Source organism: Poecilia reticulata, chromosome 17, assembly GCF_904066995.2.
Source record: "Poecilia reticulata chromosome 17, P_reticulata-male-v2, whole genome shotgun sequence".
Taxonomy (NCBI): domain Eukaryota; kingdom Metazoa; phylum Chordata; class Actinopteri; order Cyprinodontiformes; family Poeciliidae; genus Poecilia; species Poecilia reticulata.
This window is the reverse complement of record NC_088846.1, coordinates 16,698,220-16,725,651: the sequence shown is the minus strand read 5'-3', so window position 1 is coordinate 16,725,651 and position 27,432 is coordinate 16,698,220. Positions and strand designations below refer to the sequence as shown.

General features: G+C 38.2%; 1 protein-coding gene across 1 annotated transcript in view; it reads left to right on the top strand.

Annotated features, from left to right (window-relative positions):
• The first annotated feature begins 4,138 nt into the window (after positions 1 to 4,138).
• The window catches only part of cdh2 (cadherin 2, type 1, N-cadherin (neuronal)), an 81,518-nt gene continuing 58,224 nt past the window's right edge, over positions 4,139 to 27,432 (top strand). The window contains exons 1-2 of the mRNA XM_081598047.1: positions 4,139 to 4,500; positions 6,756 to 6,864. Of these exons, the coding sequence (XP_081454173.1) occupies positions 4,441 to 4,500; positions 6,756 to 6,864 (169 nt within the window). The 5' untranslated portion in view covers positions 4,139 to 4,440. The remainder of the gene's footprint in view (positions 4,501 to 6,755; positions 6,865 to 27,432) is intronic.

Genomic DNA, 27,432 nt, shown 5'->3' with positions numbered 1-27,432 from the left:
GTGACTTAGTAGATGTTGCCAAAGCTGCTTGCGAAGCAGCATTTTGCCTTCATTTGTCGACAAAGGGGCGGCACCAAGCTGGTTTACTGACATGTCTTTTCACAAGAAATTACAGAGAAACACTCAGCAGAAATGTTTTCTCTTTTCAGTTTTTTTTTAGCGTTCACCGACATTGTTTGTCACTTCATTTTTAGAACAATACAATCACAAATTCCCAGAGATTTCTAGCAAGAATCCAATTCCCACCCCCCCCCCCCTACATGGCATGGACTGTACTCGGTGTGTGTAAGACGGCATGAGGTAACCTTTTAAATTCTTATGAAAGATGAAAGGTAATAAGGAAACATGGATTTACCCATACCTGCTCCCTCATACACATTACAACTCTGTTTGGCCTTCTTGTTTAGATGGCGCAGAAGGCAGAATGAGCCGATTTGGCTTGAGAGGAGAATAATCAGAGCAACACAGTGGTCCTCTGAGATCTTTTATTGAATGCATAACAATGAAGCTTGATTGAAATTGATAAAGGCTTTGAAGACTGGGTTGCTCCTTTCCACGCACTAATTTGTTCCAAAGCGACCTTTGACTTGGATGGAATTGTCTGTGACAAGGTAATTAGCCAGCTTTCGAAGAGGGTCAAAATTTTTGTAATTAAATAAAAAGAAAAAACATATTCTTCCTATTTTTGAGAGCCATTTCAAAACACAGCATCTAGGTCTCAATAGACTCACAAAAAAAAAAAAAAAGAAGGCTCATGCAGGAATTTCACTGCATATTGTCTAGCTTTGAAAAGAAATGACTGAGCACTACTTTGGAGAAGTGTGTGGGAGCCAAGGGTGTTCTGTGTCATATTCCTGTATCAACACGAAGTCAGCAGATGTGAAAGTGCTGCTGACCTCGTTCATTTTTCTTCCAGTGCCATCAAGGCCACCGTGCCGCAGCGCTTCACACCACATCCAATTGTGCAGACTAAAAGGTTTGCAATCGAGGGCTCCCGTGCAGGCCACAAGCTTTCGGACACCTGTGCTTATGAGAGTCAAGTGCAGTGTCAGCATGCCAACCGGCATGCATCATGCGGTGGCCTCACACATGCCTGCAGAACAACATTATCTGTCTGTGCACAGACAGCCCAGAGAATATATTATCATCAGTCTGCATAGCGACCTTGATGGTAAATTCCCCTCTGATTGCACAATGCCAAATTAAGGTACATGCTGTATGCAAGGTTGTACAGGGGTCTCTGATTGGTATTATGAATCATGCAGCATGATATTGTTTGACTGAATGCACCCAGTCCAAATTGGATTCCCACAAACGCCTCCATCCCACCCCGCCTAGACAAGTACTGATGAAAGATAACCGCCTCTGCATTAATCAAAGAGATAGAGCATTTTGATCCCACTCTCAATTAGATTAGATTAAATTAATTTAACAATTTGTACAAAATGCTATATCAATTATCATCAGGTCAGTCATCTTGATCTCTTGCCCAAATCTGTGTCAGCAAACAAAAGAGGTGTACACTGAATATGACTGCCTTAGGATAGAGAAAAAAGAAAAATGGAAAAAAAAGCAGGATTTTGTCAAGTTTCAATATGCAATGGAAACAACATCAGCCTGAGAATTATGCCTTGATTTAAGTAATTTGTTTTTTTCTTTCTTTTTTCATTTGCATTCATTTTCATATAAAAATTTAGGTACACTAAAATATAAAATGAGGGAAAAGTTTCTACTCGAATGGGAAATTAGTCACTCCTTTGCATGCATGCAGTGGCAGCCTGAGCCTTAAGCAAACTTTGTATTTAGGGGGACTACCTTGGGTAGTAGACATAATTTCAACACTACATGCAGACCCAGGTTAGAGATTAGTCAATCTCAGACCTTATAGAAGTCACTGGATTTTAGACCGCATGTAGACACAGCAGTTTAATCATTATAAATTAGATCAATAACAATTTAACAATTAATTCCATAAAGAAGACAAAAAAATCTGTAAATGATGCACAGAAATCTTACATTTAAAGACAACTTAATTTAATTCAGAATAAATCAACAAATGTCAGCGTTTCAACAAATGTCAGCGTTTTTGTTGAAATTCTGGATTTGTATTTAATATACATCTCAAACATAAGAGAATACTGGCAAAAGTCAGCAATTATTTCGCAAAGACACTAAAACCTTGACAAGAATGCATAACTTGTCCTGGACTTGTACATTATTTGCACACGTACGGCCGTGTAGCTCATCTGATTACCCAACAATGTTGTGGTAAGTCAGAGATTCTGAGTTTGAGCTCAGCACATTAAGCCTGTTTCTTTTATGCTTACATTTTCAATGAAAAATGTTCACCTTGCAGTAGATATACCAAGAAAGACCTTCACAGTCTGGAAGTTATGTTACCAGAGTGATAACCTAAAACACATTTAAAGATAAGTGCAGCTTGGATTGTTAAGAGATCAGAGTAATAGCTGTTTCCCATGGTTGCTTGTGAATTCAAAATTAAACATGGTTCCCCTTCCATAACTCTACTTAGGCTGTTAAGTGCAAAGTGTAAAATACAAAAAATGCTAATAAATACAAGGTCTTGCATGGAAAATATAAAAGGGGTCAGTAGCACTGTGGTGCCTGGCAGAATTAACTGGATATGGGGGCCACCAAATGAATTTCTGCTTAGGGGTCCCATAAAATCTTGGGCTGGCTCAGTGAGTATACATGTGGATGGTTACTGCAAATTTAAGAGGGATGCCTTACAGTATGCTTGGGGTTGTAAGAGGGTTTCAGGGGCGGAAAGTTTGATTTGTTGTAGGAGTGGGGCAGAACTGCTCTCATCACACTTGCTTGCACCTCAAAATGCCAATAACTGAAAACAATGGATTTACCCAGAATTCAATGCGAACATGAGCTTTTGGTTGTGTTTGTCTTATTTGCGTAACAGAATTTTTTTGTGTGTGTCACAGATGCAATTTATCCCATAGAGTCATCTCATAATGGGTAGGTGTCAGAAGTACAGGCCTGGTAATTTAACCTTCATTAAGCTGTATCACATTAAAAGACAATATTAGGAAACTATTCATTAAATATTTTAGCTAAACATGACAAAGGAGGGCTTACTTACAAATTCTGAGCTTAAGTAAGCAGAAATTAATACAATGCAAATTTTAAAACTCCAGTGATGGATTTGTTTCTTAAACAGACAGCTTGCCAGGCAGAACACTGTGCCTGTAGTAGGACACAGACAAAAAAGGAGGGTTAGCATACAAACGATTAAGCTCCAAATCATTGATAATTAATAATCCTTGAGATCAAACATGCGGTAAACAGCAATTACCTAAGGGAGGTTGTGATCAGAATCGTATACTTGATGATCAATAGGGTCTGAGCTGCTCTTTATGCGGGCTGGCAGACAACTGACTGAATCCTGAATTACTGATGCTTGTGACATTCAAAACACATTTTTCCTCAGAGGAGCCAGGAGCTGATGGATGGAATCTTAATGAAAAACAATACAGGCTAAAATGTAGCACAATTGGAAGCAATAATTTCAAAATGATGTGTTTAAAATGTGAATATATCCAAATACAGGAGAAAGAGAGAGAGAGAGAAAAAAAAACGAATCACATATAAGCGTTGTAAAGAGATTTGGGCTTTTTTGTTTGTTTTGCTCTTCTCTTTGTATTCCTACATGAGTCTGGCACTCTTATTAAAAAATAATGCATGTTAGGGAAGCTAAATAAAATATGCAAAAAGAGGCCAGCCCTCAGACTGACACTAAAATAAAGACTGCATGTTGATTACGTGATGTTCTATGCGAGTCAGCTGCAGACATTTAATTTCTACCTCACAGATGGTATCATACTTGATTTCAATAGATGGAATAGGGGCGCTAAATTCTTAGCAGGTTTGCTCTTATTTACCCTTTATTTTGACTTATTTACCAAAGAATGCCCAAAGCTCAGGGAAAAAAAACAAGTTAAATGAAACAACAGAAACAAAACAAAACAAAATAATTGTTGAGAAGACTCCCCTCTCAATCTATCCCATACAATTCGCCTCTCCATAGAAATTGGCTGTGTCACCAGCAGGGAGAGACAGTGAGATGGACGTCTTAAAAGCCTAGTGGCCGGGACTCGTTTTGTTTTTGTGTCGGTCGAGCTGGATGGGAGGGAGGGATCAGCAGCAGCTTCAGTACCAGGCAGTGCTCTGCCTCAGTACGGACCGGGTAGACAGATAGAGGAGGAGGCTCCTACATGCTGCCGACACCGTTTCTCCTCCTGCTGCTGCCTTTCTTTCACAGGGAGCGTTTCCGAGGCCACTCTTGAACCAAAAGGATATTCTTTTATTTTTTATTTATTTTTATTTATCCACATCTTCCCCCCTCCCTCCCCCAATATTTCCCACGGATTCCGAAGCGGGGAAATAAAAGGAGTGACGGGCGTACAAATGTTCTCGTTACACGAGGGTAGCGGGCTGCTTCTGCTCTTGCTCTTAGCAGGACTGCAGGTAATGTAATTGCAGAGTGGTTTTCGAGCGGAGTTATACACCGGACAGTTTAGTCGCTTTTATTTCCCCCTCTGTACCTTTCCATTGCTGCTTCTTGAGTTATACGAACCGGGACGGGTTTGTAGCTCCTCGGAAGCCACTTTATATTGCGTGTAGTTGGAAAGCACCGCGGGGTCGGATACCGAAATTGACAATAAAGTCGCCGGAGTCTTAGCTTGGGCGGCAATTACTCGCTAGCGGCTCCGGCTTTATTGATTGCTTGCAAGAAGCCGAAACGAGGAGTACGTTTGAATTAATTATTTCTGCTAAACGACTTAAAAATTACAGCCTAATTTCGGAGTTTCTCTGGTTGAATCTTGCCTTTTACGTTGACACAGACCCACGATAACCTAGATACCGTTCGATTATATTTGGTTTAGATTTGATTTCCGCTTAGCTTGATACATTGTGAGCACGCTCTCCCTCTGGTGTGGAAGTCCTTATCATTAACAATGTTAAACTGAACAATTCAGCGGATGTACAACCTGGCAACTTAATGACCCCACAGTATGGTTTGTGAAAATGACTGATTTTCGACTCCCAATTGGGTTAAGCATTTATGTACCTTGAATAAAACGAGAACAGCTCTGTTAATTTCTGCCATCCTTGTAACCTAAATTGCCTTCTCTCAAAGGTCTGACTATTGTATTAACATTTAGATCCAGAAATATGCAACCTGCTGCCATGGCTGTTAGATAGGGAGCCAGGCTCTGCTCCCCCTCCCTTTCTTTAGGCTTTTTTTTTCCATTTAAATTCCTCTGATTAAGAATGGCAAGTGGCACAATGCCCCTTTTAAAAAAAAATCTTTCAATTCTCTTTTCATGTCACATTCTTTTGAAAGTACATTTCAAAACAAGAGGAAAATGGCAAGACCTGTGTGTCAACGACCTGGAATTAATGCTTACTATGGATGCACTGATCTTAAGGCCAGAGATCGGAATTGGCTAATTTTCCCCTGATGACGCTAATGAATCAAATGGGTAACAACATAAAGCCCATTGCTCTCTAATGCATTTAATTTGTCTAAATCTCTATTTTTTGTTGTTGAAATCTTTGCATTACAGTTTTGGTGAAATTTTACTTTGAGTATTAGAAGAACATCTACACTGGTTTTCCAATGTATTCATTTTTACACAGCAAATGTGCTTTCCAATTGGTGAGAGTAGACCAAATTTTCCTTTTATTGTCATTTATTGGCTAATCAAATTCTGAACAATTTTGACTTTCTTTTCCTCATGCATCAAAATTAAGAACTCCCAGTATTTTGGCCAGTGAACATATCAAACCAACTTCATTAATTGAAGTTTTGTAACAGTCAGATAAGGTTTGTGATATTTGCTTTTATGCATAAATGCATCCTTCATTTTCTTGGATTTGATACTGCTAACTCTAATTAAAAACCTGCAACCACTTTTACCATTTTTCACATGTTCTATTTGCTGGGGAAAAAATATAAGGATCCACAGTTTGATTCAAAAATAAAATCGTAAAAGGGTAACGGCCAAAAAAAAAAAAAAAACCCTGATCATTCCTTCTCTAATGTTGAAGTTACGTAAACATCAAAGCATGTTCCTCAGTCATGCTCTGTTAGCTTGCGCTGAGTTTTTGCTTCACAAAATATGTACTTTGACTATTTCTGTGCTTTCATTTCCAGCTGCAGTTCTAAATATTTTGTTAAAACGATGTGAAGACAAAGTTAAAAAAAGAAAAAAGTAAAACACAAAGGAGTGTATTGATCAGTCATTATCTGGTAGTTTCTTTGAAATGAAAAATACTGTGATTTTCTTGTGCTTGCTCAGACATTTGCACATAGATGTTTATTCCCCTACTCTGTGTATTGCTGCTGTTTGCTTTTATTCCTCCGTTCCTGTACTTCAAAGCAAAGAGTGTTTGTCCAGAGGTAGTGTGTTGATCACAGGGGCTGACGGACCACTACCCTGTTCCTGGGCCCCTGCATTATGGGACAAATGGGGCTTGTTCTTGCCTAGCCATGCTCTTTGGCTAATGCTTAACCCTTTTGGCCTCATTATCCTAATTGCGGCCCCCGCTATAAAAACAACAGATGCTTTTGTACAAGCATGAGAAGTTCAGAATGTGACTAGGAGTTTTTTTTGTTTTTTTTCCAGAGAGAGTGCATTTTTTTTTTTGTTCGTAAAGGTTGATTTATGACTCATTTTTGCACCCACTTTACCCCTCTGTCTTTTCCCACATTGCAGATTGCAGCAGAGGCCAGGGGTGTCCCACCATGCAGTCCGGGCTTCTCTGAAGATCTGTACACGGTTGTGGTGCCAGATATCACAGAGAAAGGATGGCCTCTTTTCAACGGTGAGTGGTGAAATATTCCTAGTTTTGTTTCACGCTGGATGCCTATTACGTTTGCGCTTGAGCGTGTATTTGTCTTGGCATTCGCGTCAACAGTGCCTGCCTCTATGTGTTACATTTCAGGGGGAGGATCTGAACAAGGCTGACATATTTAAACAATTAGCCTCAGTGTAGTTGTGTGGCACTGCAAGTCATGTTGTTTGCCTTGTAAAGCAGCTCGATTGGGGCTGAACTTCACAACACGCCGGCCCTTTTTGCTTGCTTCCTTTTGCTTCACAGTGGGGTGAAACATATGCAGACTGTTAAGTGCTCGGCTAAACTTTATGGTTGCTCCTTTTTTTTTTTTCCACCATTGTGAGCATTGTGGTATTAACCTCTGGCTTTGATTAAAAGGAGAAAACTTTCCTGATTGCTTTGGGGAGATTTACCTTTTTCCAAAGGATGGAAATAAACAATTTCTGCAATTTTAATTAAGCAAATACTCTTAAGCTTTTTGTAGCAGATGCTGGCACATTGGTTTACTTTTATCAACTTATGCAATTGCTTAGCAATTTTCTTGTCCTAATTAAACGTAGTCTTTTTGCAGATTTTAAATATCAAGCATCATTTTCTGTTCTTTTTTCTTCCAAATGTTGACACTGTTTTGCCTTAAGGGTTTGTTTGAATCATTTGGTGCCCAATTGCATTTTACACTGCTAAGCCTAACATTAAAATTGTGCTCCGGATGTATGTTACAATAAAACTGTTAGCTAAACAGCAAAATCATTACCTTTTTTTTTTTCTGTTGTTAGAAGCGTTTGGATAAATGAAATGCAACAAAGCAGATATGACCTTCTTATTCTTCTTGGCCTAATATTTGCCATATAGGGATGCAGCTGGGTAAAATGGCATGCAGGTCTCTGGACGGTAATAAAAACTAGAATATATCACCCGTGTGCTATTAGAGTGGTTAGGGCCTTGAGGTCATTTGGACCAGAAAGCATTCCCGCTTGCGTTGGATTTCACAGTGTGAGCCTAAAACTTGCACGCTGCCGTCATTGTGAGTCAGAGAGGTGGGGGGTGGATGTGACACAGACTAGAGAATAAAGGAGAGAGAGGATAGATTGTGGTTTGAATGGGTGGATACTGCTTTCACTGAGCTCTACCTAGTGCATAAGTTTGTGTTTGATCCTTCAGGTGATGGATTTCCCTGTGTTGGCTCGTGGATGAGCCGTGACCAGAGGTAATCAGGTTCCCTTTTGTTTGCCACCCCTTCGCTCGTTTTCTCTCCCTGCCCTTCCCCCAGCGAGTTGTTGCTGTGAGGAGATTTCCTTGACAGTGAGGGGCACTCCTGTATCTTTGTAATGCAGCAGGGCAAAGCAGCGTGGGCTGATGTTAATGAAACTCTATTCTCTAATGAGGATCTCCTGTAGCATGTTTTGAAAGACAAAAGCCCCCACAGTGTGCGGAGTATTCTTAAAGTTTCCCCACTTTGATTCCACCACGCTGTTTTCTGGTATTGTTTTTGACGAGTTGCTGGAGGCTTTTTTTAAATTGATTATTTAATTTTTTTTAAAAACACAGCTTCTTTAGCAACACACAGCCGCATATGGTCCGTTTTTCATTAGCTTTGCCATTTCTTAAATAGTAAACGATGAGTCAACTACAAAATAAAAGACGTCTTCAAGTCTAAATATATCTGAGTAAAGCGTTGAGCTTTTATCATGCTATAAATAACACTCCCAGCTAATTTCAGCATGCATACATGTCTTCTTGAGTTATTGATGAGAAGTCATCAATTGCCTGCTGGTTCAGTTGGCTTCTTTTGAAATGGGATCCGCCCGCGCAGCTGTGTAATACTATCACAAGGTTGTGTAAGATGTCAGAAACATGATTCCTGGCTCATATTATTATATTGCATTTCATCCCAAGTATATGGTAGACATGGTAGTGGTAAAATGTTAGAAATCTTCCCTACATCTAATTGTAGCCATTCTTTCCCCAGCTGATTAAGGGAATACACATCCTGTGGCCTGCGAGGCCTGGAAATTGTTGCAGTTAGCATGTAAACAGAAGACATTGTATGTGCTAAATTGAAGACATCCTGTAGATTAGATAATGGTAATTGTGGGCAGCCAGTTAGTGGAGGTAATCAAATTATGGTGGTTGGAAACTAAGTTTTTACTTTTGGCTGGGTACATGGTGGCCTTCCTGGTTTTTATTTAGTAGTTTGAAAGTTTTTAGACTAAGAAAAACCCAAATACTGCAGCAATTCTGCCTTAAAAACAATTTCTACCACTGAATAGTGAATTAAAATTTACGTTGCCCATCCATAGTAAGAATCTCCTTTGTTTTTCTTTTTATAAAAAAAAAGAAAAACAGTTTTTTATTTGACCACTCTCCTAATGAGTGACGAGATCTGACCAAATATCAGTATTTTGTAGCTGCATTAAAAGAAGCTTAACTGTTCACACATCAGCACATTTTCTTTTATTGAGTTTAGCTGTTTGATGAAAGTGACTTGTTTTACTAGATTTCATTTAATTTAAGGTATGCTGTAGCTGCGGGTGGTTTGCCCCTGGGTGTCTAATGAAATTCTTGGTGGCTTTAGAGAGCTGACACACAATGTGCCTCTTTCTTTTTTTTTTTTTTTTTCTCGGTCTTGATGAAGCTCACAAAGCAGAGCAAGTCAGAGTCGCACATTATTCAGCGGGGGTTTCCCCCTCCCTAAATCTAGGTTAATGAAAAGCCCAAAAGCTTAATTGAGCCTAATATGCCCTCTTATTCTGCCGTTCTGCCATCTCTACCCCCAATCTTCTATTATGATTTCATTTTTCCCTCCCTCCACCCCTCATAACCTGGCTTTTACTTGTATCACTGACAATTACACAAGCTCTTACCATGACGGAAGTATGCTTGTAGTCAGCTTTGGCCTTGATTCAAGTGTTTTAAAAATGACAGTGGCAAGAGAGTCCAGTTATGTAGCTCCTAAAATTGGTGTTATTTGGGGCGGTGCTGGGGGAGGGGAATGTACAGTTGACCAGTTCAATAATGGAGATTTCTGTACAGGTAAATGTATCCAGCAATTTGTCCTCATTTGGAATATATTTTCGTTGTGTAAACATTTTCAATAATCAAAATTTCTCTTTTATAAGACAATCATTGGTGATTCATAAACATGGTTAAGTTAATTAATATTTTTCACTTTTTCCAGTTTTTTTTAATTTTTTTTATCTGTTCTGTCAAGATTTCAGTGATCCTGTCCAAAACTGGGGCCCTCCTCACGTTTTATTTATTCATTTTTTTAAGAGGCCCCAGTATTTGGTGAGACATGACCTGGTTTGACCCAATCTTGTAAACTGAGACAAGTTCTGGTGAAGTATGGTTGAACGAGAGGCCAGTAATGGAGGTTCTGACATATGAACAGACAGGCCACATAAGCATGACCTTATGTCACCTAAAGTTATTGTGACCTACAGGCTCGACCATATATCACCTACAGAAAGAAGGGGAGGCCAAAAATAAAGGGAGAGCAGAGAAGGCTTTAGATGTGGCGTAGCAAGTTTATTCTCATTTGGACCTTAAGATTTTTTGGGGGGGGGAGTTTGTAGCAGATTTGAGGAAAAACATGTCTTGCTTTCAATACCTTGTTTTGGAATTGCACTGGTGCACCAGAGTTAAATAATTTAATTTCAAGCTGACCTTTGTAATGTTCGCATTCCCTTTTAGAGGATATCCTTGGATCACTGGTGCTACACATGAAAAAGATTTACGGGGGATGTGAGTCACTGTGAGACTCACGCAGCTGCTGCATGTCTCACATATTTCCTTTGTCACCATGGGACATTTTGAGCAACCCCTGTGGTCATTCTTATTTTTTTTGTTTTGTTGTACTTCATACTAAAGCTCTTATTGTTTTTCTAGGCAGCACTTTGAGCAAAATTTTGTTTCCAAGACCAGCCCAGCACCCTCATCCTTCTCCCCACCCCCCCTTTTTTTTCCTTGAAAGGGGATCAATGAATCCAGGGTCTTTGTTTGCTCAGATCAATATGTTGTAATGAATGCTGTGAACCAATTCCCAGCTAAGGCATCACTGCATGGTGGGGTAAAATTTGTTTTATATTTTACTGTAACCAGATTACATAAATTAGATTTTTATCTCGCCGTCACTCAGCCTTTTTGCTTTCCTTTGGAACACAGTGGCCTGGATAAATAGCACATATTGTGATGACAAATTGAATCTTGGCACTGTACAAACTCAAACTCAGAAAGTAACCTTATATGCGTCGCCTACAGTATCCCAAGGAAGCAGAGATGCTTCACAGGTTAAATTTCCTTTTTTTTTTTTTTTTTTTGGTCGTTACCATTGCTTTCCCATAATGCAAGCATGTTTGCATAATAAATGCATTGATCTTTGGCTAGAGTGTGTATCCTTTGTAAACCCATTCAGGAGCTTAACCTGTATACTGTAATTATCTGACATTTGGCAGCCTGTTCCTTGGTCTAGCAATTATCACATCATATTTGGAGGCAGGCAAGTTTTGGTAGAATGCCAAAGTGTCAATAATAAAGTATTTTGTGGTGGGCAGATATTAACATTTCAGCTTGTCATCACTTCTGCTCTTATCACTCTTATTACCTCTAGGCTGTGACCTTTGCCATTGGTGCCTGACCATATGCTACTGACATTGCACAGTAGTTGAGGTGTTCCTCCTTGTGTGTTGTGTATTTGTCCTTGACGTATAATTAGCTCTATTTAGAAAGCTTAAGAGATGCTACAGACAAATATTTTGGTAACAGATTTTTGGCAGCTGTTTACCTCTTTTAACTCTAGGTTTAACTGAAAAAAAAATCTTTATTGTTTTTAGAGATATCATGAATTAAAATTACAGAATGTGTCTGGTCAAAATGATATCACTCCTGTATATTCTTGACAGTTGCTAAGTGGATGTGACTTTGGCTGAGGAAGTGAAAGATGGACATAAAAGTGTCTTTTGAGGTTGACAGCATTGATCTTTTTAAGAATTTTCTTTTGAAAAACGGACGGACGCAGTTGTTGATCACATAAAGATTGGAAAGCTCCTTTTCTGGCTTGTTGACGGTGCAGCAGAGCACAGCTGTTGATCAGTCATGTTCTTTGTTCCATTGTAACAATACTAAAAGAAAATCAATGCATTATCAGTAAAATATTTATTCAGATTTCCAGTTTCTGCTTTCTGATGATAAACTATTTTTTTGTGGTTTTGAATTATTGTCGTTTTTTATGCAAGAATTGGAAATGGCACTCATTATAACCTTTGACAAAACATGGCTAAAGCTCTTTCTGTAAAGAATTGGTTTGAACTCTTCTGCATCCATTATCTAACATACTTATTCTTGCGTTGTTACGAGGGGGACTGGTGCCTGTCTCCAGGAGTCAACTATGCTTCAGTGTAATTCAAATGATATTGGTTCACTGTGTTAACTGATCCAACATGCAGACTGTAGATTTCATGTTTTATAGTTGTGGACAGAATCATTGGTCCTAATGTTGAGAGATCAGCGGTCAGCCGATACTTACAAGAAAGACCACTTATTTTGTTCGCCAACCTTTTCTACCACCACAAAGATATATGGAAATCTGTTTCTGTCCCCTTTTGCTCTGCTGTAATGTTTTATATAGTTTGACAAATTCAAGGAAGTGACCTAAATGTATACATGCAGATTCTGTATGTAGACCGTTTTGGCCAGTTGGATAGATTTTCACTTCCCTCAATGCCTGCACTTAATGTATATAGTTATTTGTTGGGGGATGACCGTCCATCGGAAAACTGTAACCGTCCATTTAAGCTACATTTGTTGTAAATGTCTAGATTTCCACATTGTAAACATAGTTCAACTTGGTTGTGAAACAAATCTATACAACCAGTTGCACCTCCGCCATTATGAAGAAATGATGGTAAGAAATGAAAGCCCTGTTGCGTCAGTACTGAAAAAAGTTTCCAAAACTGTTTATGCTGTGACGTTTAGTAGAAAAATAAATCCTAACTGAAAGATAACTGTTACTGGGTAACCATTTAGTATCTAACAATGCTAATATTAGCTTGTGCTACTTCCTAAAGTGAAGGTCTAAGCAGGATGTTGTTCAAAATCTAAAATATGAAGTTTAGTGGATCTGTATTTAAATTTATTTTTTTAAGTATTGTAAAATTCATAAAATCTTTAGTTAAAAATTGACATTGAAGGGAAATGTATACTCTTCCTTGCAAAAAATATTGCTCGAGCCTTAGACTCTTGTTTCAGGTTGGGTGTATAAATATAACTTGACTTTTGACTTTGACCTTTTTTTAGCTTGCAAAGTGAATGGTTCCTCTTTTCTCTCTCAGATTTTTGTCCCTACCAAGTAAGCTTTGCCTATGTCTTTTACTGTTTGGTGCAGTAACACTTCGATTTTTGCCCACGGTTTTCTCTCTTAGTGGTACTTGTTTTGCTCATTATGTTAAGCCATGGGTGTGAAGAGAGCGGTATCCTCAAGAGTTAAATTGGCAGCCACTTTAAAAAGTCAGCCACTCCCATCCCTTCGGCCCCACTGATTTTCTCTTTCATTTACATGTTTTGTTCATATGGCAGTGCATTTAACATCTAAACAGACAAGCAAGCTTTTTTTTTTTTACTTGACAGTTGTGGATTGAACAGCAGTACCTGTTCCATAGCTGTGAACGACAGTTAGCAGGCAGACAACAGTGTCTTTGTGTTTTGTGTCAGACAAGCTAATACTCCAATGAACATATTAATGAGGGTTTCTGTGCCAATGGAGAAAATGGAGACAGCACTGGCCTTGTGTGTTTAACCTTTTTCTGTATGCAAGTGACAAACAGTCGCGATTTTCTAAACGCTATTCTGTGTTCAAAAGTCTGCATAAATTTGAACGGCATTATTCTGCTGACTATAAAAGAGAAATTTGATGCAGGGACATGTTAATTGACCCAGATACTGTAGCCATGTTCACAAAGGCCAATATCCTGCCTGGAAAGCGACGTCTGCCTCCTGCGGGCCACACCAACTATTGTGTTCCCGCACAGGCTTCAATTTCAGTGCTACAGCATTTTTCCTCTTTTCTTTCTCTGGACAGTAGCCTCTGATGTCACTAATCTTTAGCCATTCTCAATCCACCCTGTCTTTGATTCACTCCTCTATCACCTCCTCTACTTATTTCCTTGTTGTCCCTTTTCTCTCTTTTTTTCATGTGGGCTTGCAGATGGGTGGTGGAGGGGGGTGCTCCCCCTTGGCACTATACAAAGATTGATGTGCTGTAATTGGGTAATTCAAGGACAATACTGTAGCATTTTTCCCTTTTCTCCCACAACTGAATTTGTTTCCTGTAGTGACCTTGGTTGCTTCATGACTTCAGTCATGCATGAAATGTTAAATTTTACTTGTGTGGATAATTTTTCTGATGCATGGCTGGCTTTGAAGAACTCATGGATTTTGATGGCCCTTGGCAAAGCAAGTTTATTTGTAAAGTAGCCTCCATATGTAACGTAATCCAATGTATTTTATTGGTAAAGAACAAAGATAAAAAAAAAATGTAAGAATTGCAAATAAAGGGAGCAACAGTGAAATGCTCATTTATTCAAAGTTAATAGTTAAGGCATGAGAAAATTGCTAAAATATTTGCCCTTCATTGGTAGACTGTGATAAATGTATATATTTTTCAGTCCTGATTTAAAGGAGCCCAGAGTTCACAACTGTCTATTTTATGGGAGTCTATTCTAGACCTGATCACTAAAACAAATACTGCCCTCTCTTGCATAGTTCAAGTCTTGGGAACTCTTAGTGACAATGTCTCTGATCTTTGGGACTTAGATTTCCCAATCATTGATTTTTATTTTTATTAGAGAACATGGTTGTATTATTATTTGAGGGGGTTGAGAGGGCAAAGACATCATTGTAATAATTAGAGATGTGCTGATCAGGTTTTTTCCTGCCGATTCCGATCCCCCATTAGGGCCGATCACAGATACCGATCACATAATAATTATTTTTTTTAATCATAAGCACTACCGGTTACATTATATGGAAAAAGGAACCATGAATTCACCTTAATTTAGATAAAAGCTTTTAAATAGCTTTTTCCAAGAACAAAACAAAACGGGCATTGTACAAATTGTACTGCTATCAATAATACTATCTTTAACAGACTGAAAACATATGAAGGCTCTGAAGAGGCTAAATAATGCAAAGACTCAAAATAAAACCTCTCAACATTGCCAAAAGATTCAAGTATAAAACTTAACATTCAAAGGCAAATACAGGATCCATTACAATAAACAATCCAGAGTTACTGAATGAAAACTTCCTGATAGCATGGTAGTTAGCTGATTACTGCTAGTTCTGATTGGCTGTTTCTGACTGAGCGAAGTAATTATGCAGAACAGGGAGGAGATCGATTATTTTTTCAGAGATTATCTGTCTCGCGTTAGGACACCGAAAGTTTTAATGCGTATGTAAAATGTATTTTTTAAGTTAGATGCTGCAGCTTTAAGCAGAGGTTTGGTGTGAGAGTCACTACCAGGTGGAGCAGAAGCGGCGCTCTGTCTGTGAAATATTACTACCTGTAGCGCGTAGCAGCAGTTCAACAGCGAGAACAGAACTAGCATCTTACATCGCAGCTCGAAGACTTAAATTATTTTGCGCGTTGTTTAGATTTCTGACCGTCATGCTAATCCGGGTGAGTGTTTGTAGCTGTGCGCTGCTTTACCTGCTTTCTGATCCTCCATATGACATTTTTACTGCAGTGAGCCTCGATGTAGCCAAACTCCGTCAAGTATGCCATTGTTTTTATGCTATGTTAAATTTGTTGTGTTGATGCATTTTGACGTGCTTCACCCCATGTGCTTCAATTTTCCGCTGCAACACGCAACCGACAACAAGAGACTGTGATCGGCGATCACCGATCACACACTTTCACGGAAATCGGCCGATTATGATCGGTGGCCGATTGATCGGCACACCTCTAGTAATAATGTAGCCAGTTTTTTTCTGTGAATGACATTAGGTGGACTTGGTGTGACTTTTTTTTGTACAATAGCTGTTTGATCTCCGTTGCATTCTTTGGGGGAAAGGAACTTACCATTTTTGCAACAATCATTGATATTGCACAAATATATAAAGCTTTATTATGGGTGTGTAATACTTCATAATCAGATGTATAGTCATATAGATATTGAATAAAAGTGAATTGAGCATTGTGAAACTCGACATTAGATGGTATTTTTTTTCCCACAAATTTATAATTGCCAGAGAACACAAAGTAGTCCTTTTTTAAAACAAGAAAATTAAATGGCTTTTTCTCTTTAGTAATTATTGAAAGCTCTAAGACGCCAAGTAAGGAGAATTTCATTGATTTCAATTTACTTCAAACTAATCTAGGTTCAGTCTTGATGCAGATTGGTTGCTGGTAACAATGATTTCTTGTTCCTTTCAATCTGATAGCTCTTCAAATAAGCTTATGTAGCCTTCCTGATTGCTTGTCTCAAGTGATGTACAGCTACCAGGTTGTGCTGACACTGTTGTATGCCATCACTAGATATTATGGTTGACCTGAAGCAGTTTCAATTCTCCATTTTCCTCTACACTTTATGGGAGGGAGCTACATATCGCTTTGTGTTCAGCATTGTCTGCGTTTATATTATCTCTTCTTCTGTCGATATTTAGTGGAACATTAAAGGCCGTGCAACAAATCGGCAATTTATTTCCGAGAGCAAAGCTACCTAAGGAGGACAGTGACTGGAGGGGAGACATTCTAACTGAAGGATCTGCCTGCTGCAGACTGTTTATCTACTGATTTCCAAAACATCTTTATTTTATACACCAAAACATCCACGAGTAAGGTGAAAAAATATAGGGGCAGGTGGCATAATGTTTGTTCCACTGGAGTTTCTCTTGTGACTACAGTCAAATTGTTCTACTTTCTGACGAGTTACTAAGAGCTTACATTAATACTCAATTCCTTATGATATTAAGATTTTCATAAATTGAATATCTCTAGTGACTTTTTTTATATTTTAATAAATGAAGGACTAATAAAAAGTGATTTGTTGTGTTGTACTTTAAATGCAATAATTTATCCTTGAAACTTAAGTCAAAGCCTTGAATTAATTGGAACACATTGACTGTTTATAAGGAAGCAATGTTGATAATCCTTATATTTTATGTAGGTCTAACTTAATACTTGCTGTGCTTTTTTTTAATTTAGCATAGGAGAAATGTAGTATTTCAGATATTTAAAACAAAAAAGCAGTAATTTATCGACCGATGAAACCCTTGTATTGTGATACATTTTAAATTCATATTGCCCAGCCCCACTGTGCATTATGTTTTCTGGTTCACTTGTACTGTTTGTAACAAGAACAAATTCAGTGGTTATCCTATCTATATTTTAGGTTTATTTGTCTTGACTCCAATGTAATGCTCTACAAAATTACATGTTTATGTCATTGAATTTCAATACTGTCAGTTGATCTTTGTATTTCCTTTGATTAGACCATTCACAGCTTTATACCCACAATTTGTAGCTGCTTACCAACATCCTCATCCTCCCCCACACACATTGTGTTTGATTACTCACAATAATACTTCTCTCAATCTTGTATATGTCCTATGTCAGCTCTTCACTTTTACACTAAGTGATCTAAGCACTGTGACCTTTGGAGACGATAAGATTCCTTCAGCTGACTTGAAAACTTTGGAATAACTGCCTGAACCAGTAATTCATGGCATTGCTAACCATATGAGGGCTATGAGGAAAGGTTATTGACCTTTCACGCCTGCCACTAGTGATGGAGAGAGCCAGACCCTGGAGGAAAATGAATTGTGCTTATTAAGGAACTGGACTTTTTGAATCAAACCCAGGGGGCAACTTTACTCTTGGCATCTCTTCTTTAGTTAAGTAATTACTTTTTAGCAGTGTTTGACCAACTTTCCGAGAGACAGACTCTTAAGATAGAGTTGCATTCAGTCATAAAGGGTTTTGGGAGAAATTATAGTACAAATTGCAGAATGCCTGAAGGAGGAATGTAGATGTTAAGATGAGGTTTCATTCAAAATGCTTCAAGAAATAAGCCAACTTAAAATGTATACAGAGACTCAATTTGTACGGTCAGCTTAACAGCAGAGCAAAAGATTTGGGGGATGCAATGAAGCGGTGACCGAAGAGATTAATTTAAGAAGTGAGTGCAAGTGTCGTAGTCGATTGAAAACGTCCCGGTTTTTTTTTTTTTTTTTTGTTGGGGCAAATTCTTTGAAGTGGAATATGATTGAACACTGCAGAAATACATTTTTGTCCTTTGCCACAATGAATAGAGAAACTGCCCTGGAGAAGTTATTCAATACTTTAATGTTATTGATCCAGATGGCATATATTCATTAACATTCAGCTGTAGTACCAGCTTCAAAAGCACTGTACCTAAAACTGTCTGGAAATTTTATTGTTCAAACATCTTTTAATATTATCTGGTACAAAGAAAACAAAATGTCCACAAATGGATTGACAATAAAGAATGAGAAAAGGTTTAACTAGTCAACACCACAGAGGAAATGAAAGGTCTTGTCTAATATACAAATTGCATATCAGTTGGGGTAGATCCTTTTTGTTTTTGCAATACATGAACTGTGGTGTAAGGTCTTTTTTTTAGCTGTTGTGTTGGAACTAGAACTGTCAGTGTTTCTAGCTCAACACTCAAACAAAACGGAAAACTTTTTTTTTTTTTTTTGTATAGCCTTCCTGTTACCCACTTTATGTCTTGTTTTCACTTGGTCTTTCCCAGCCTGAATGAACCTCTGAAATGTCTTGACATGTTGGCAATAAAAATAACTCTGGTCCCTGAGAGCCGAATTGCCCACCTCCGCTTTAGACATTAACTGATGATGGACTGACAAAATCCTTTGAACATTTAAAACTGTTGTTTCCATCAGTCCTCTGCAAAGCAAACAAGTTGGTTTCCACTAATCAGCAATTGTTGTTTCAGCTCAAAGGAATAAGAAATGTCAGAAAATCAACAGTGTGTGTCTACGTAAATTTAAAAGATATTGCTTGGCACTGCCTGCTGTGTATCTCCTCACCTACAGAACTACAGCTGATGGAAGTTGGAGGTAATTATCAGTTGTCGTCGTTGGCCAAGATGTGCTCTTTTCTTAGCTCCTGTGGTGTAAATATTGTCGCAGGTGTTATAAGGTGTTGACTCTTTATTTCCTCTTAAGCACTCCATAAAAATCTTTTCAATTCCTTCTGTCGCGATTACACTCAACACATCAACAAACTGATTCATTGCTTCAGTTTGTGACTGCTGTGATTTCTGGTGAATATTTAAATATTTACAGCAACTGTCTCCTAGCATTTATAGTAATGTAAAGTTTCTATTGGGTTTTTGAAATGTTGACAAAATGGATGTAGTTCTCGTTGGACACCTTTTAGCCTTCTGGTTTTCATAAACCCAATAAACCTCTTTAAAACATTTTCTTCAAGAAGATTGCCAGAATGTGTGTTCTTGTTACATAGAAGGGGTCTGTAACCTGAGGCACAGATGGCTCTTTAGTGGGTTTTCATAACTCAGGATAATAGGCAAGGTTTCTTTAGACTAGTTTCAGAAGTTGCTCAATTTCATTTTGTGTTTTTATATTTATGTATGTACATGTGTATATATATAATCTCCTGTAGTCTGACTTTTAGAATTGTCAATTAAAATCCTTGAAATAACATTTGTTTTAATCACATGTAGTTGGGTAAATGTTGGTTTTTGAGGTGTATTTGTACTTTTACTTGGAAGCTAGGAAAATTAATGGGCAAGGGTGCATTTGAATTAAACAAAGCATGTAAAGAATGTGGTGAGGACTGCGGAGAAACGGAGTCATAGACGGAGAAGATTGAGCACCATGTTATTTCAGCTCTGTCCTCCCCCAGAGCTCCAAGCCTGTAAATCCTGGTGGGAGGCATGCATTTATATTGGATCAACATACTATGATGATATTTTTCCTGCTGTCTTATTTTTTATAATCATACCCGGTCCCTTATGGGTTACAACTAAAACCATTTTTATTGACTCTGGAGAAGGTTATCTCTAGCTCATGTAGTGGGAACAAAAAAAAAAGTGGTTCTACATTTGTACACAGTATCACTGTCCCCTCTCAATGGGAATAAGCAATAGATGAGAACTAAAGGCTTCCAACATAAATTAATGTTATAATTAGCAATGCCCCTTTTCCATTTTGGTTGTAAGGTAAGCATGAGTATTGCCTCTTTTTCTTTCTTTTAATACATGTACCTCATATTGGAAGTAGTTTCTTTTAATACTTTGGAAAGCAGAAAAATAATTACTAACTCCTTCAGCCGCTCTTTAGTAATATTTCAAAAGAGCTTTTAGAATTTTTTTTGAAGTGTTCATTTGTGGCAAGAAAAGCTAGAAGATGTAAGGTGGGCTAATTTTCAAAAATTGTATTCCTGGCTGGGTTATTTGTTATTGGAGTTCATTTATTTGTCAGGGTTAGTTTACTTGTGCCATGAAACGGGTTTCTTATTAAAATGTAAAGTCTGTACCAAAATTAAAAATGTATATTTATATGTGTGAGGTTGTTGTAATAAGGCAGGATATGAGTAGGAGTGCATACTAAAAAGCCCCATTTTGAAAAAGCTTATACATTATACATTTGGCCATTGAAACAAACTACCAGTACCTTGAGTTGTAGGGACAAGTCTGAATTTCAACTAGAAAATGTAATAAATTTCTGTAAGCAACATTATTTTAATTTACTCCACTCTATTTAATTCCCTGTCTTCAGGCATCAACTAAAACTAAAGTTTCAAGGTTTAAGTTTCAAAATTATGCAATTTTTTTTTCCATTATACCGTTTAAGACAATTTAACTTGATTTTAATGCCAGAGAAGTTGAGGGGTTGGATTTTTCCAGCTGTATGTAACAGAGCAACATGGTGCTGGGCACTGCCGTTCAGGTGTCTCAAAGCAGGCTACTATACTTTTCTCTTTTCAATCAAGACAAGCTTGTGAGTTTTTAGAAATATTTTTAGTCACAAGGAATCTTATGATTAGGAACAAAAAGGGGTGCTGTTTTAAAACTGCCTTTAAGCTGTAAGAGCTTAAGAGTGTCTGTATTGAAGGTCAGTAAAAAGGTTAAACTTAAACTAATATAGTGTCTAATTTTTCAGTTGATCTAAATACAACAAACGTGTTGGCAAAGAAATACAAATTTTAATTAAGTATCAATACATTAGCCATAATTGCAATAATCTCTGAATTATTGCAAATATGTTGACTTATAATTTTTAGCTTTTGTCTGTAGCTTAAATTCTGTGACACCAAGAAAATTACGCATTTTTACTCGGTTACCATACCATGAGGGTGTCAAACAGAGCTGTGTGTTTAATTTTTTTTAACTTTTTGCCCTATGGTCAAAAAGGCAGCAGTGAAAATAAGTCTTACATTTTCTATCCAGGCACCAACTTTCCTCTTGTGCTCTTTACAGCTGGGTCATTTTGTGATCTGAAATCAAATGCTGCACTTCACGTGGCAGCACTTCCCTTGAAGGTCCAACATTTGTCAGAAGTGAAAAAGGACAGGAAATCACTTGGAGAAACTCACATTTCGGTTGTTTGGAAAAAATATTTTGTGTAAAACACAGCTTCAGGCTATTCTTTTTTTTCTCCTAGCCAACAGTGTGGTGGTTATGGGTGTTAGTAATGGATTGAGACATTAGTTCCATTAACCTGTTCACTCTCCAAATGCTCTGCTTGATGTACTATGTAATTTAAAATGTCTGTCAGTGGCTGATAGAACTGTCAATCAGCAATGTGCAGTGAGCACTCTCGTCGGCCACCGTAATCCATTAGTCATTAGGATTTCAGGAAAGTGAAGAGATTTTGGTCTCTTTATGCAAAATTCATCTTTCTAACTCAAGAAATTAATGTATTCCTTTTTAAAAAGAGGGACACTTGCATAACATTTAAAGTAATTGTATACCAAAAGTCTGATGGTATAAGTTTTAGTATTTGTATCCTCCACATATGGATGCATCATGTCTTTGATGTTGTTTGATAAATAGGTGGAAAGAGAAGAAAATAAACTGGTTAGCCTGTTTGAATGTTTCCCCTCTGTCTTACGAAGAATGCGTTGTCAAGGAAATCTGAGGTCAAAAGACACAAATACTGTTTTGTTCGTCCTATACCAGGCTTTATTTTGTGCACAGTGACTGTAATGGGGCAACAGTGGCACCCATTGTTCTGCTCCACATCTGTTGAGAGATTGGCGATTTGATTGAGGGAGAGCATTTATTCATGAGCTGTCATGCTGTGTATTAGCTTTATTTAATTTTGACTGCCAAAACACTTGCACACATCCTTGTAATTAGAATATATTGCAGTTCTGCATCTGGAAGGTTTTTTTTTTTTTTTTTTTTTTACAGTCATAAACGCAATCTAAGTGGAGCAGATCCACACTAGAGATTTATGGCTTCTTAGTGGTGGATATTTAATGGTATAAGCAGAAGAACAATAAAAACTACTTTTGTTTCTTTTAGGATCTGTTCTGATTATGCATACAGTCCAAACACGCATTCAACACTGTCACAGTTTTGCTGTTTGGACCAATTATTTATAGCATTCACTTATGCAGCCATGAAGTAGAATTATGCAAATGAATTTCCTGAGTCAACTATGTCCTCAAGTCAAGTAAGTGTGTTATGAGGATTATTCATCAACATTTTGTGCCTCTTACAACTTTAACAAGTTCTGTCTCACAATTTATATTGTTGATGTTGTATGTTTTTATTGTTAAAAGATTGAAGAAGTGAGGCCCTGCATATGTACGGATTATAATATTTTTTTTTTTTTTTTTTGAAATACCTTTTTTTTTAATCCAAATCTTTAAGGCATTGCATATTTTAGGTTCAAATGTATTTGCCTCCTGCTAAGAGTAGTGTGAGAAAATATGTGTGTGAGAGAGGGATATTTCATTGAATTAAACTAACCAAAATTATTAGTGGAGATTTGAAATGTATAAATGATACGGAAAATGCAAAACTCGGGATATTCTTCAAACCTCAACACCAGGATGTGTTGCGGTTTGAGCAACCTGGTAGCTCTTGGGCTTGTTTTGTTCCTATTGGTGGATCAAATTTTAATGTTTCTGATCACCTATTTTGGTCAACAGCCTGTTTCTTTATGCATCTCTAGACATGTGTGTCTACATACTTGTACAGCAGCAGGTGTTTAGTTGTAACAGTTGGAAACGAATTTTATACAAAAAAAAAAACTTTCCATGAACACTGCAGTGTGTATCCTCTCCTCAGCGTATCCTGTGATCTCTGACTTTTATTTATTGTTCTGTCCACAGAGTGCTCGGAAAATGCAATTCCACCGCCATTGATTCATGTCTGTTTGAAATAAGGAGGTTCAGACTCGGGGCATGAATAAACACTGCTTGTGTGTTTTTTACTTTTGACCTCTCATTCTCTCTCCCATCCACTTCTCGCAATCCCATTTTCAACATGCCTCTTAGCCACAGTGATGATTTCTCAGTTGCTTATTATGCCTTCCACCAAACTACCAAGGGGGTATAAGCATGTGTACACAGGCAGCTGTGTGCCACTGTGTAACTCCGCTCAGTGCAGGATAAGTGGGGATTGGCATGTCCTGTGCCCGTTTCATCTGTTTAAAAAAATGTGACAGCTGGGCAACACTTTTTCCACTCCTCCTATATGAGGATGACGCATCCAAATGAGACATAGCGAAACAGTCGGAGGAGTGACAAAGAGACAGTGGAAGCCACCAACTGGCATGGCACAAAGCAAATGTTGGCACATGTGTTATGAGTTAGTGTTCACATAACTGTTTTATGGCTGCCCTAACACATTAAGGTTGTTTGCCTAATTCCTATTTTTTTTCCTTCTCTCTTTATGCTGTAAACACTGTGCAGTAATGGTAGGAAGGGCATAAGAAGTGTAATTTATGTGTGGGGGAGAAGCCTGGGATGAGGCCTCCCTCTGGGATTAATGGGAGTCTCTGTGTCTGTTCACAGGAAATATGAAAGGCCCTTTGTTGGTAAAGGACTTGCTGCTGCCAGCAAATAACTACCCCCTGTCATATCAAAAATCCCCAACCTCTAAATTCATTGCCTCCTCTGCCGCTCATCCGTCACCCCCCCCCCCCCCCCTTTTTTTTTTTCTCCCCCCCCTCTATAAGCCTGTGTGTTTTCTGTCAGGGTCGCTCATTTATGATTCCACACTGCGCCGGCAGATCCAGAGCCCAGGAGACACAAGCTCGTATTGTTAGTATTCACTGTCACTTCTGGAGTCTAGGCCGCTGGGCGCAAAAGCGGAAGAGTGGGAGAAACGGTGCTGTTCTAGTGGTGATTCATATTTTTTACCTGTGATGCTATGCGCTGCCTTCTCCGGTTTCCTTCCTGCATTCAGTTCGGAGACTTGCTATCAAGTCAGGTGGGGGAAAGTCTGGATTTCTGTGGTTAATGTGGACTGTGTTGGTGGTCTGGTTTATTTTTGGGGTTTCTGCGTGTGTGTGTGTGTGTGTGTGGGTTTGCACAGTGGTTGAGCATACCTCCTTAGGCTACGCTAAATAAAGAAAGGCCTATCAGTGTGGGGAAATGACTGTTAGGCAGCGTAATGGCAGTGTGTCTTTCATCAGGTCACACGTTGGTCTCTTCACACCTGCAGCTCAGAACAGGGGAGTGAGAGGTTGTTGGCAAGTGTTAATTGCTATCATAAAAAAAGACTGGAGAAGCGAGAAGATGAGGTAGGTGTGTGTGCACTTGGCAACATCTTTTTCTATCTACCTAAAATTTTCTCCTTTAGTTCAGAAGTGAATAAATTTGTAAAAAAAAAAGAAAAAAAAAAAGTTAGAGGGGTCTGATCTAGTATCTGCATATTATGTTTATGCCACTAGTGCAGACAACTGTAGGTCATGTATAATTTGATATGGGATTTGTCAGCCCAAAACCTTTGCACACTAATATATGCATATGATCTCCTAAATTGTAAATCAAAAAACATTTAAGTATTTTTTTTTCTATAGATTTAGTCGATTACTTGAAGTTTTAAACAATGTGTCGAGGCTGTTGCAGAAGCCTGCTCTCAGTGAAGTCGGCTGCTGTAGAGTGAGCACTTTGCCGTTCTGCATCACCATCTTCAGAGATATCTGAGAGTTGAAAATGAGAAAACACAAAATAAATATTTGTGCTTTATGCACACTTGGAGCACTTATATCAACCTTTTAAAGTAGTAACTCGGGAAAATGCACAGGAGCAGTAAGCAGGAGAGCTAACTGGAATATAAAAGTTTATTTAGGTTTTTATTAAACTAGAGCTGCACAGTCATTCATAACAGTCATTTGCAAGTTCAGTTTGTGTAATATTCCAGTTGGAATGGACAGCTTGAATGCAGAGTTTAGTTGGTTAAAATATTTCAAGGGCTTTGCCAGTTGGACACACTTTGGCTTTTTTTCAAGCTTACACCTGATGAAAATAATCAAGTTCTAAAGCACAAAAAGAGCAGGAAGAAAAATGTGATCTAATCGATAACAATACTACAGCATAATGTAATCCTAACATCAATTATCCTTTTTCTGTCATGAGGCATTAATATTTAGGAAACTGTTTATAGCCTGTTAGGTTTCAACTTCCGATTAGAATGTATTCAGTCTTGTATCCAATTATATGGAGCAGCTCTTGTTAGTAAACAAGGCTAATAGTCCTAAGTTTCTTTTTTACTAATAGGTTTACGTGTTCCTATTTAAATTTTTTTAATGCATTTTTTTTAATCTAAAATTGGACACTTGTGTCCTGAGTTGGGTGCTCTGTGGGGGGCAGGAGCTTGACTGAGAACTGAAGCTCCAAGGCGGAGCTTTGGGTGAAGAGGCGGTGCATTGTTTGAGCAAGTGTTAACATTATCCCCCCCAGAACCTTTTTAAGATGCTGTTTAAAAACTACTGCCCCCACCTCCCTTCAGGTTTCCTTATACAGATTTAGCAGCTTTGTAGCATAATGTTAGTATTGGCATAAAAGAGCCATTCTGAAGGTTATCATGCAATTATCAAAATTTAAAAACAGGAATACAACTAAAGGTAGGGGTAGGGTTGTGTCATATACATTATATTTATGTAATATATTTTTTTCTTATTTCTTTCAACACCAAGACTCTTCAGTAAAAGTGTGATAGATCCAAAAACGTAAGTACCAACAAACATTTTCTATATTAAGATCGACTCGGAATCCAAAAATCTCACATTGAACCATTGAAACACATTTTTTACTAAGTTTTAATACAGGCTAAAAACATTTGATTTTATCTGTATGAGCAGCCCTTTTTTGCCTTTTCTCTTATATTTCCCCTTCATTCTTCAATTGTTCAAGCCATTTCCGCCTGTGAACTCTGCAGAAGAAGTGGAAGATCTAATGGCTCCATATTGACTCCCTCGGGCTGTCGCCAATGGATTTGACATAGATAACATGGTTGTGTTTGAAACCCAAAGGGGGAGGGGAGTACATAAAAGAATAAAATCCAGGACCCCCAACTGCAAACAAAAGAGAGGGAAGAGTGAAATGAACTTAAATAAAATGGGTTCAACTTGACGAAAGCTTTAGGTTGTCTGGGGCAACTCAAATAGCCCTGTCAAACAAAGAAAGCTCCTTCATACCGTCAGACTGTACTTATGGCTTTCGTTTTGAAAGGGTGAAACAAAACAGACACATTAGTTGTCTGCCTTATAAATCATTTATAATTCAGTTTTCCATTGCCGAGGGAGTTTAGCTTTAACGAGCTTGAGTATTCATGTTATTCTAAGCTTTAATTGTAATACTGAAGATGACAGTCATTTGTTTAATTTCCTAGACTGGGAGCTGATGGCTAAGCTTCCATGGAAGGAGGAAGTGGAATGGCCATTCTCTTCAAAGGATAAGGCTTATTAGGTCTGAGTGGCCTCCTGTCTCATATAACCTAATGTGCCTTTGATAGACAGGGGATTCCAGGTTCTGATACATTGGAACTATAAATCCAAGCATATTCCTTGCCTCTGGACTTTGTAATTGCCTATTAAGAGCCATGTTTGTAGATGGAGAGGCCAGATGTGCCTAATGTGGCAGAGGGTCCAATGTGTGCTCTAAGTCAGCATGCAGTAAAAGATGAGGAGGAGCAAGGGCTGGACATTGCCTCTCATTAAACTGACCTACTCTCTGCCTGCGGAGCCATAAAAAATACTTTAATGTTCTTACCAGAGAAGCTGGACAATTTTTTCCACAATTCTGCTGCCATAAAAAGGGAATTGAGTTCCATACGAGTTTGCTGCTGTCACACCTCAGGAGGCCAGCTGTGTGTCCTTGTTTTAAATCCAGACCTTGGGCGCCGCCATTTCTCAGTTTGGTGTTTTCCATATGTTACATTAATGTAAAATATTCAGCTCTCACTGGGCCACTTTAACAGGAAAATGAGCATAATTGGATTTGACATAAGCAATGACAGCAAAACGTTCCAGCAGCTGACATGAGGTAATGATTCAACTGGTGAAGCGAAGTCATTATTTTGTGTTGGTCTTCAC